At 30.1% G+C, this 11,735-nt stretch overlaps 1 protein-coding gene across 1 annotated transcript; it reads left to right on the plus strand.

The window, feature by feature from the left end:
* The first annotated feature begins 7,920 nt into the window (after positions 1 to 7,920).
* On the plus strand, positions 7,921 to 11,018 carry LOC11407113 (indole-3-acetic acid-amido synthetase GH3.6). Its single transcript, XM_003596498.4, has 3 exons — positions 7,921 to 8,300; positions 8,757 to 9,694; positions 10,154 to 11,018. Exons 1-3 carry the CDS (start codon positions 7,999 to 8,001, stop codon positions 10,735 to 10,737), a joined length of 1,824 nt encoding a protein of 607 aa, XP_003596546.1. The 5' UTR covers positions 7,921 to 7,998; the 3' UTR covers positions 10,738 to 11,018.
* Positions 11,019 to 11,735: the final 717 nt, after the last annotated feature.

Here is an 11,735-nt window from a genome sequence, read left to right on the forward strand (position 1 = left end):
GTACTGCTCAATAGTGACATAGTACTCGTCCTGTGGCGGCTCCACAATCTGGGGGGCGTCCTTTTGTGAAGTCCCCTCCATGAAACTCCTACGATCGTGTCCGCTTTTAGTAATAGGGTTCACATCCACTCTCTCCCTGCGTGCTCTAGAAGTCATGGTCTCTTTGCCTAGTCGGCACCTATGTGGGTTCTCAAACATATCTACACAACAAAAAATAAAGAAAAACTCATTCATGCGTTTCATCAAACACTTGGTGTACAAATATACAACATTGACTCACTATGTTATTTCAAGTTCTAAATTACCTATTGGACTTAAATCTAGTCTAAACAACATTCACATTGCAAAAATGTAAACACTTGATCATTTACTCGTAAACAAATTAAAATTTACATAAACACTAAACTCTAACATTTTACCAATTCAAAAAAAAAAATCTAACATTGAAACAAATAAAATCAATGCAAAGGGATCATCAACACTTGCTTGTAATTAAAGTTGAAATCGTTTTGCTTGAAGTTGAAGAAATCAGTTTGTGGGAGTATAGAGGGGGAATTGTTTCTAATTTTGAGTTTTTTAGAAATAGGTTAACTGTAGTTGCTCTAGAATAAAGTAGAATGCAACGACAATTAAATGTCATTGGTTTATTTTGCGAGTGACAGTTAACTGCCGCTAGAGACATTTAGGTATTTTTAGGGTGTTAAAGAGTAATGTTTTGAAGTTAAAAGAGCAGTTTTCAAGTTTGAAAGGCCCAACACAGTATTAAGTCCAGAAGTCCATTATTGAATGTTGGACCATGAATCCTTCAAGCAAATAGGCAGATATAAACTGACGAAAAATCTATGTTAAATCCCGACACTTATACTCCCACACCCCCAATTTCAAATTTTCCCTTTTAGATAACCTTAGTAGTGAACAATTTTCAAATTTAGATGAGATTGGTAATCTTTGAGGAATGTTGGTGGAAACTACACAATTTATTAGTCATCCAATCAAGAGCAGTTTTAGGATTAAGTTTTTGGTATGGCTAAGATAAGCTCTCTACTATAAATAGGAAGATCAAAAAATATCTTTGAAGAACCGTGTAGAAGGATTCGAAAAGAAATACTCTTGAGGAGAAATGAAAAAAAAATTTCAATAAAGGTGGTTATACTTGGGATGTTATCAATGTTCAGTATTCAAAAGAATAGAAGAAACTTTTTGAAGAGGTTTTCTAAATTAGTTAGAAGACACATGTCGTTCATGCACTATAAGAGTTAGTTTCCTTCATGTTAAATAGTATAATTTTACTCTATATAAAACAATTTGTTTCGTAAGTGTAGCTCAATTGATAATTATCCGAAATAATTTATGCAGGGGTCGAGATTTGAGCCTTAGATTTTCCACTTCTCCATATATAATGTATGCGAATCTAATCACTGATTACTTAACCCAAAAAAGAAAAAAACAATTTATCTCCGCTATAAAAACTTGTCTATTAGATAACACATCCATCTTCCAATGACCACACATCTTACTGTGTGTTGATTTCAATGATGTAAGTAAGTCATTTTAGTGATAATAATAATATCATCTCTCTTTTTATCCATTGTCTTTACTTTTATGTCATTTGGGCTTTTAAGCATGAGAAATGATATTTCTACAATTATTTTCTAACAATTTTTTGACAATTTTCTCTCTCATACTCACATTATCATCTTATTCTCTCTCTTCCTTTTTGACCAATCAAAGAAGAGATAACCAAAGTTGTCCAAAAAGTTGTTCAAATATCACTACTCTTAATTAGAAATGATATTTGTACAACCATTTTGGTATAATTTTTGTACAACTTTCTCTCTCATACTCACATTATGTTTTTATTCTCTCTCTACCTTTTTTTTTTCTCTCTATTGTTTTTGACCAATGAGAAGAGAGAACAACAAAGTTGTCTCAAAGGTTATACCAAAATGGTTGTCAAAATATCACTACTCTTCTTTAATAGACACAAATATAAATGAATAGTATTTGATCACACGCATCAAAAACCTTTTTTTAAAAGATTAAATCATTTTATTATCAATTTCTTTCTTATTATTAGAAAAATAATCTGTTGACGTGTATGTACTCAAACACTATTCAATTATATTTGTGACCATTGTAGACTTTCCCCATAGATTGATCATCTACTTCATTTGTTTAAGGGATAAATTTCCACCTCAACTCATCTATACATTTTCATATAAAAGGAAAAGCTAACTTGTGCCTTTAAGACACAACTTAATAAATCAAATATAATAACTTTTTATTAGCATTGAATTTAATTTTTAAATTTGTAATAAATTGAATACACAATATTTGAGAGAATATTTTTACCTTTAAGTTTCTTAACATGTATCCTAAATGCACAAATTAACATGACCCAAATATTTATAATAATTAAAATTGTCTACTTACATAAGTTCCATTTTATGGCTTTTGCAAAAACACTTTAGCTCACTATGATCTAGGAAAATCTAACACATACTTTCAAGGAGGCACACTATTATGGCTAATTAGCTCATTCTCATGTTACCCATAATACTTGTTGAGTGAGAAGTTGCCTGTGTTTTATGGGACATCCGCAGCACAAGGGCGCAGGTCTTGGGGCGTACTTGCATTGCATTTATCGGATCTATCAAGTTACTTTTCATTTTTGTCTTACCTATCTAAAATATTGACAATAAAAAACCATATATCATTCATAGTTTTGAAATCATGACTTATAAAAAACTAGTTGTTTTCCTTTTAAAAAAAAAAAAAAAAAAAAAACTAGTTGTTTTAATCCATACTTACAAAATTATTAAATTTATGTAAATATTCGTTAAATTAAGGAAAAAGGTGTGTATACGTTTGACATGCACATGTTCACTTTATTTTATAGGTGTGAAATCAATATCTCTTGATATGAGTACTATCGAATTTAGTTTAATGACTGTATAACAAGTTTTACTATTCCGATTACTAGATTGAAATTTTTCAGTGATAAATCATAAAATATTTTTCAAAGAAAAATGAGTATATATTTTGGTCAACGGTTTCTCTGTTTTCCTTACAAATACTCCTAGGAGTATGATATTGGGATCTACACTTTGCACAAACCTAAAAACCGCGGATGGAAGGTTGGGGACTAAAAATGAGTTACTTTCCCGATCTCTTGATGTTGGGAATTTTTTTTCTTGATGTTGAGAGTAAAAGTCAGTAACATCTTCTTTATTATATAAAATGTTATCAAGGTTTGAACAAAAAAAAAAAAAGTTATTTAAGGTTAATCCCATTTCTAATACAAAGACAGAGTAGGGTTAACAACATTATCTTTTTAACACTCTCTCAAACATCGTTCTAAGAATACTTGTTAGAGCATCTTCAATGGTGAACTCTACCCACTGTTATTTTGTGGGTCATATTGTACCAAATCATCTTGAAGCATCTCCTATATTATTTACTCCAATGGTGATCTTTAAATTACTCATATTTGGTTCCACAAATTTACCTCACACATTAATACTTTGTTCCTTTTTTTTTTTTTTTTTTGAGAAATCCTTCTATTGTTATTTTAATCAAAATAACCCACCTTTTGCACCTCCAGCTGACGAACCATTACAAAGTATCAGCCATTGGAGTTGCTCTTAACATGTTTCCTTTTGAGTCTTGTTAACAAGTGTCCTAAGACCACCTCCAATGGAAAAGTCTTAACCATTTAAGATTCGGTACCTATTAGGTACCCCCATGGGAAGAATCTTTTTCAGGGTCTTATAAGACCTGAGGTCTTACTTAAGACCCCCAAATCATAAGTGGAATCATCACTTTTTTAATATTAAAAATTGAAATGTAATAATATAAAGTTATTGATAGTTGATTAATGGGTCCCATTTAAGATTTTTTTGAGATCTTAGGTTGGAGGGATTGAATTCTTATTAGGTACTACTATTAAAAAATTATAAATAAGTGATGTGTACATGTGAGATCTATTTAAGTATCCAAAAATAGGAGTCTCCATTGTTGATGCTCTAAATCATTGTTTAAGGAACCCAAAACAAAATTTGTCTTGAAAATACAAGTCAAACATATATAAATGTCATAATTACACAATATTCAATGTAAAAGTTAGTACCAATTTTGAATGCTTAAGACATTTGTTAGCATTTTCCCTTTCTTATTAGCTTAAATTAAGGTGGGTCTTACACATTATAAATGAGTTCGGCTTAAAGTGGTGGGTCATACATTAATTTCATCCCATTAGAGAATACTTTTTTGGTCTTGTTTATAAGCAAAAATTATTGAAATACTTGACTTTTTTAATGAATAATTTTTTAATCTAGAATTCTTAAGGAGTATCATAGAGTACTCTTACCAAGACCCTTATTATATTAAAGAGAGTTGAATTTTTTTATTTTTGCTTGAGTTTGAGGCCAACAAATTATGATGAATTATGCTATAGAAAAGGCCAAAGGGAGTAACTTTTGTAATAAAATAAGTTTCCTTGGTTATATAGTTAGATGTATTTTTTTTTATTTTGAAATTTAAGAGGGACTAAGCCTAGAAAAAGGGAGATAACATATAATACTAATCGAAGAGTAGAAACTTTAAGCAAAATAAAATTATCTGACATGATCAAGACAAGGCTTGAAAACAATCGTTTTGAATCACCATTGAATCCCTTATCAGTACAAGAGTTTGTTTCACAGTAAATATGATAAATTTTGACCTACAAAGTCAAATTGAAGAAGTTACGAATTCTTTGCACTAACATCTTACATCCATCATACAACTCTTTTTTAATGCCAAATATTAGTAATAAGTCATCCATCATACACCTTATCTTATTTTATTTATTTATATTATACATAAGGGTATATATTTAGATTCAAATGTGAATATTTAGTTTTACTAATAATGAGAGTATTGGGTTAAGGTTAATTTTGATACTCCAAAGTTTCTATACCAAAAATATAAATTGTAATTTAAGGAAACATGTTAAGAAACTTAATATAAAAATATTCTCTTAAAATATGTGCGTTTAATTTAAAAAAAACATAAAAATCATGTTTTTTCATACAAAATTTCTGTTGAAGGTTCCTTAACATCTGTCTTTAGACGGCACGACTCTTTTAATATTAATATTCCAAAAGTGAATTGCTTATAAGTCTCCTAATAGTATGCAGTGGTGGAGAGTGAACCTACTGGTAGAATATATTTGGAGCAATATATAATCCATATTGAAGTTCATCAAACCCACGACTCGCACATATTATGTGAGAGTGAGTAAATAGTAGACTGAGTAAATAGGTGAGCAACTATCTCCGTGAGTATAATTCAGTTGGCAGGGACATGCATTGTTATATGCAGGAGTTAGGGTTTGAACTCCAGACACCCCACCTATTCGCTTTGAAATATGTGAATTATAGCCACTAGGCTACCTGACCAAAAAAAAAAATTAAATAGGTGAGCAACTAATGAAAGGTAAAGTTCATAAAAAAAAAAACCGAAAGGTGTGTGCGCCTACAATTTTTCCTTTAATAAAAAAGTATTTCTTTTCATGAAAGAAAAAAAGCACTTTTAAATTTGTACAAAATTAACTTAAAAAAGATTTATATAATTAGATTAGATAACGAGTAAACATAACTAAACTATGACATTTAAATCCTTGTGAGCCTAACTCAGTTGGTAAGGATATTGCATAAAATATGCAAGGTTCGAGGTTCAAACTCCGACAAAAAAAAAAAAAAAAACTATGTCATTTAAGAAAAGTAAACATAACTATGAATCCTCTTTTGTATTTTGATTTTTTTCTTTTTTACTTTAATTTAGAGGTATTTACAAGGAGGAGACAAAGGATATAATCATGTAGATTTGTCTTACTCTATTATTTTGGTAGGGTTCCTGCACTACAAGGTTTTTCAAAGTAACTCATCTGCATGTCATTTTGTTTGATGTTTAACATATTTATCCTATCTTCTCTAAAAAAAAATGAATTTCATCAAAAAAAAAAAAAAACACAATATGAGAGAAATAAATGAACAGAAGATGATCAACTTATGAATAAGAGGAATAAGAAGATTTATTTTTTTGGGTTTTTTGGAGAAAAGAAGAAGTGGTTGATAAGGAGGGTTTATTTCGAGTATAATAGGATTTTCCAAAACAAGTCAGAACAGATTGAGAAATTAGTAGAAAAGGTGAAACTCCAAACGTTCTGGTGGCTGAAATCGCACTATGCCTTGTTTGATTTTGAGTATTCCAATTGGAGGCTAAACCCTTTATGTTGTATTCAAGCTTTACTGTAATTTTTTCCTGTTTTGTTGGTTCTGGCTTAACGTTGGTGTAATTTCTTTTTAACAGCTTTTCATAAGCGCTTGAGGAGCTGTCTGTTTTTCTTTAATATAATTTTTGCTTAGCTTCTTAAAAAAAGAGGAGGGTTTATTTTGAAAGATAAAGAACTTGAATGAAAATAAGAATAAAATACTAAAGTGTTGCAACTAAATAAGATAAATGACCCCAAAGTAATTTTGTTTAATAATAAAATACATTTCTAAATACATTTTTTATCCGGAGGAAAACAACAACAAAAAAAACTAAAGACTAAGCAACTTGGTGACTAAAAACTCTATAGGAGTCGGCGAACAAGATATAATTTAGCTGCCGAGGAGGAAAGGTCCATATCTTCAAGGTGTCAATATTGTCGGCCTCATATTTAGGCAGTCAATCAGCACATTTATTGTCTTCCTTCAAGATGTGGGAATAGAAAATATGCTTTCCTTTTCACAAATTGAAAATACACAAAAAATTTAAAATTAAATTGCAAAAAATCATCAAAATCTAGTTCTCCACATAATTTGCTACGTCACTTTCATTTAAATCTCATCTCTTCCTTCGTTTCTTTTTCTCTTTCTTCCTATTTTTCTTAGCTACCCAAATTCAACCCATCTTGCTAGCTAGGTCTTCAATTTTTGTTAGAATGGCCAATATTTTCATGTCATGACAAAAAATGAAAGTTGTATACTTTGGCACGATGTATAACAATTCTGTTATTCTTACATCATAAGACAAATCAATTATGTATAAGAAGATCCCCTCGTAAAAAGAAACATCAAAATACAATTACTACCTTCATGTGTAAGTAAAATATTAACAAACAAACTTTTTGTACCGAAGAAGCTTGTTATCAAAATACAATTACTAGCCCATACCTCTTGTTTTATTTTTTTTTCTTTTAAGTAGACTGCCAATATAAATTCACTTTTAAAGATGAATAAGTGGAGTGTTTGGGTTCGAATCTAACTAGAACAATTATTGATAAACAATATTAAAAAAGTATTAAAAATTATTGATAAACAATGTTATTTTTTTTTTATTAAAAATCTGTATTTATTGTATTTTTTAAAACAATATTTAATAATATGATGCTGAAGATAAATTAATTCTTTGTAGTAAATAAAAGTTTGAAAAATAAATTATTTTATGAATAGTAGCACTAATATTTTAATTCATGTGATTTAGTCAATAGGATGCGGTTTTTATTTTGTATGATTGATCCGATTGGAGAGACTAATTTATAGAATGAGTTAAGACTAGAGTGGATGACAAAACTCTCCATCAATAAAAGTAAGTTTTCCTCTCCACAAAACTCTCCATCAATAAAAGTGAGTTATCCTCTCCATCAATAAGATGTTGATGTTGTATTTAGTTACAAAGCAGATGTTTAAAGTAAAAAAAAACTAATGATAAAGTTTTTGAAGTAAAAAGGGAAGTAATACCGTGAAAGTGGATTCAATAATTTATGGATCATGAATGGATAAATAATATCCGATTAATCTTACCTTCTTTTCATGGTCCCTACTCTTACACATGTGCTTGCTTCTATATATACCACTTTTCTCATTCATTTCATCACACAATCTTCTTTCTAAACATTCTCATATATCATAAGTCTTATAAGTCCTTACCTCTTTCTTTCTTGAGTATTTTTTTTCACCCTTATTAACCATGCCTACTTCTCTTGATTATGATCTCTCCCAAAAAAACAAGAAAACTCTTGATTTCATAGAGGATATTACTACACATGCAGATGAAATCCAAAAAAAGGTCCTAGCTGAAATCCTCAACCGCAATGCAAATGTTGAATATTTGCAAAGACATGGTCTCAATGGCCATACAGATAGTGAAACTTTCAAGAAACTTCTCCCTATCATAACCTATGAAGATATTCAAAATGATATTAACCTTATTGCCAATGGTGATACTTCTCCAATCCTCACCTCAAACCCCATATCAAACTTTCTCACTAGGTACCTATAATTATTCTTGAATTTTTTTTTTTTTTTTTATTTGGTTTTGGTCTAGTTGGAAACTTATGATTATCTTTCATGACTAAAAATATTAAAATTAGTGAGGAAAATTTAAAGAAGAAAAACAGAAGTTCCTCTTTGAATAAAAAATATTAACTTTTTCTAGTTTTGATTTTTTTTTGTTAGTGTTTGTAATTTCATTTTTGTTAGATTTGGTTGAGAACTACTACTAAAACAAATAAAATTAACAATAAAAATATGAATTTTATTTTTGATTTTCTAGCTAAACTTAATTAGTGACTAAGAATTTCATTTTCCCCCTATTTAAATTTCATCACTAAATATTTTTTTTATAAAAGATACTAATGGGTCCATATCTATTATAATTATGCATATATAGTTGGGTATGCTAGCTATATATTAATTGCTTTGTTTTGGTTATTTTTGGTATTGTAGCTCAGGAACTTCTGGTGGTGAGAGAAAGTTGATGCCAGCAACAGAAGAAGAATTTGGAAGAAGATATTTACTCTATAGTTATTTAATGCCAATAATGAGTCAATTTATTCCTGACCTAGAGAAAGGTAAAGGAATGTACCTAATGTTCATAAAAAATGAATCTAAAACACCAGGAGGAATTAAAGCTAGTCCAGTTCTAACAAATTATTACAAAAGTTCTCATTTTCTAAATAGACCTTATGATCCATACACAAATTTCACAAGTCCAAATGAAACTGTTCTTTGTCTAGACTCATACCAAAGTATGTATTCACAACTTCTATGTGGTCTTATTCAAAACAACGAGGTACTTCGTGTCGGCGCTGTTTTTGCGTCTGGTCTCATTCGTGCCATTCGATTCCTCGAAAAAAATTGGAGACTTCTTTGTAACGATATACGAACAGGAACTCTCGACCTCCTTATCACTGACGATTCGGTGAGAGAGGCTGTTATGAAAATTCTTAAACCTAACAAAAATCTTGCTGATTTTGTTGAAGGTGAATGTAACAAAGGTTCTTGGCAAGGTATTATAACTAGGTTGTGGCCTAATACTAAGTATGTAGATGTTATTGTGACAGGAACAATGTCACAGTACATTCCTACTTTGGATTACTATAGTAATGGGTTACCACTAGTTTGTACTATGTATGCATCTAGTGAATGTTACTTTGGTGTTAACCTTAATCCTCTTTCTAAGCCTTGTCATGTGTCTTATACTCTTATCCCCACCATGTGCTACTATGAATTTTTACCTGTTAATAGAAGTAACTGTGAGGTCAATGGATCAATTCCACCATCAACAACAAAATCTCTTGGTGAGAAAAAATATCAAGAGGTGGTGGATCTTGTTGATGTCAAGCTTGGTCAAGAATATGAGCTTGTTGTTACTACTTATGCTGGTGAGTAAATACAATTTACTATTTAACTTTTTTGTCTTGATTAATCCTCTAATTTTGGGAGAATGATTGTGAAATAATTTACTATTGAATAATGTAATGTAACATAATGCCTTAAGTATACAGTTTAAATATATTCTTAATCCCTACAAAAAGAGTTTGTACAAAAAATAAATTTTCATATTAATAGATAAAATTCTTGTCTGGCTAAATCGTCGCTAAATTAAGCGACGTGGGAATTATATATGGATTTAATTTAAATTTTTTTTCCATCACTAAATGTTGTTGGTAATATTTTTTATTTTTTTTAAGTTTGCGATCCTTAATATTTGTAGAATGATTTTTATATTCGTGGGGCCTAAAAATATGCTTAGACCATATTTTTCTATATGATTTTAACTTTATAAAAAATAGAAAATTAAAAAATGGGTTTACTAATGAACATGAGTGTGACAATTACAGGACTTTATAGGTACAAAGTAGGCGATGTATTGAAAGTGACAGGATTCAAGAACAAGGCACCACAATTCAGCTTTGTTTGCAGAAAAAACGTTGTCTTAAGCATAGAATCAGACAAAACAGATGAAGTTGAGTTACAAAATGCAATGAAAAATGCAGTGACACATTTAGCACCATTTGAAGCAGATGTAGCTGAGTACACTAGTTATGCAGACACAACAACAATTCCAGGACACTATGTGTTGTATTGGGAATTGAACCTTAAAGGGTCAACAAAAATTCCACATAGTGTTTATGAAGATTGTTGTTTAACAATTGAGGAATCATTAAACAGTGTTTATCGACAAGGTCGTGTTTCAGATAAATCAATTGGTCCACTTGAGATTAAGATTGTTGAGCAAGGTACATTTGATAAGCTTATGGATTATGCTATTAATTTGGGGGCTTCAATTAATCAATACAAGACTCCTAGGTGTGTGAAATTTGCACCTATGGTGGAGCTTTTGGAATCAAGAGTTATGGCAAAGTATTTTAGTCCTAAATGTCCAAAATGGGTTCCTGGCCATAAGAAGTGGAATAATGAGTGAGAATTGAAGAGTAATGTAAATTTGGATGGATATTATATATGTAGTTTGACAACTTTCTTGGTTGTTTATGTGTGGCTATGTTTGGATGGACATCTTAGGGAAAAGTTAGTTGCTCTAATTAGAATAATTAAGTTATGTTTATAAGTTTCTTTAGATCTCTTGTGTTTGTTGTACAACTTTGTGCTGGTTTTTGAATTTGTATTATATGCATGGTAACCCATCTTATCCCTTGTAAAAAACAACACCCTTTTAATAAAAATTTATCTTTCTTAATATCTAAATTATTATTATCTTTCTTCTCATTTTCCTTTATGATCTATTTTTAGCTATATAGGAATATATTTAGTTGGAAATAACTTTTGCTTTGCAATATAGTTGTAGTGAGCAAATCATGGTGCATGCATGGATGCCAAGTGAAGTGGCATTGTAATTTATTTCCTATAAAGGAAACATGAAATTTCTCACTTCTGAATTTTCTTTTCTATAATTTTCAGGGGAAAAAAAAATTAAGCATTCCACTTTTCCCCATGTACCACTCAAATAATAAATTATTGAAAACAATATGCAACGTTAACCTGATTTTCACTTTTCTTTGCCGGATGAATAGGATATTTTTGCAAACAAATTTTGGCAATTTGATTGAGACAATTGTCTAGTGGAATTTTTGTGCATATTTCCATTAAGTGGAAATGGGAGAGAGCAAAAGGGATATATCTAAATCAAGGAGCAAAAACAGTGTGTGTGAGATTGTGACAAGGCTATGAAAGAGATTCACATTATTCCTTCTCCTTTGAGATGTCGCTTTAATAAACAGTTGTTGTTTGAGATTTTGTCACTAAATCAAGGAGCAAAAACAGTGTGTACTCTAATAATGGCTTAGGCTTAAATGCATTTTTTTTCCTTCTATTTATTTAAAAAAAATAAAGGTTTGATCTCTCCATTAAAAGCTAGTTTTTTGTCTCTCAATTTTACCTTTTTATCGAATTTCCACGCTATCT

This window comes from Medicago truncatula, chromosome 2, assembly GCF_003473485.1.
Source record: "Medicago truncatula cultivar Jemalong A17 chromosome 2, MtrunA17r5.0-ANR, whole genome shotgun sequence".
Taxonomy (NCBI): domain Eukaryota; kingdom Viridiplantae; phylum Streptophyta; class Magnoliopsida; order Fabales; family Fabaceae; genus Medicago; species Medicago truncatula.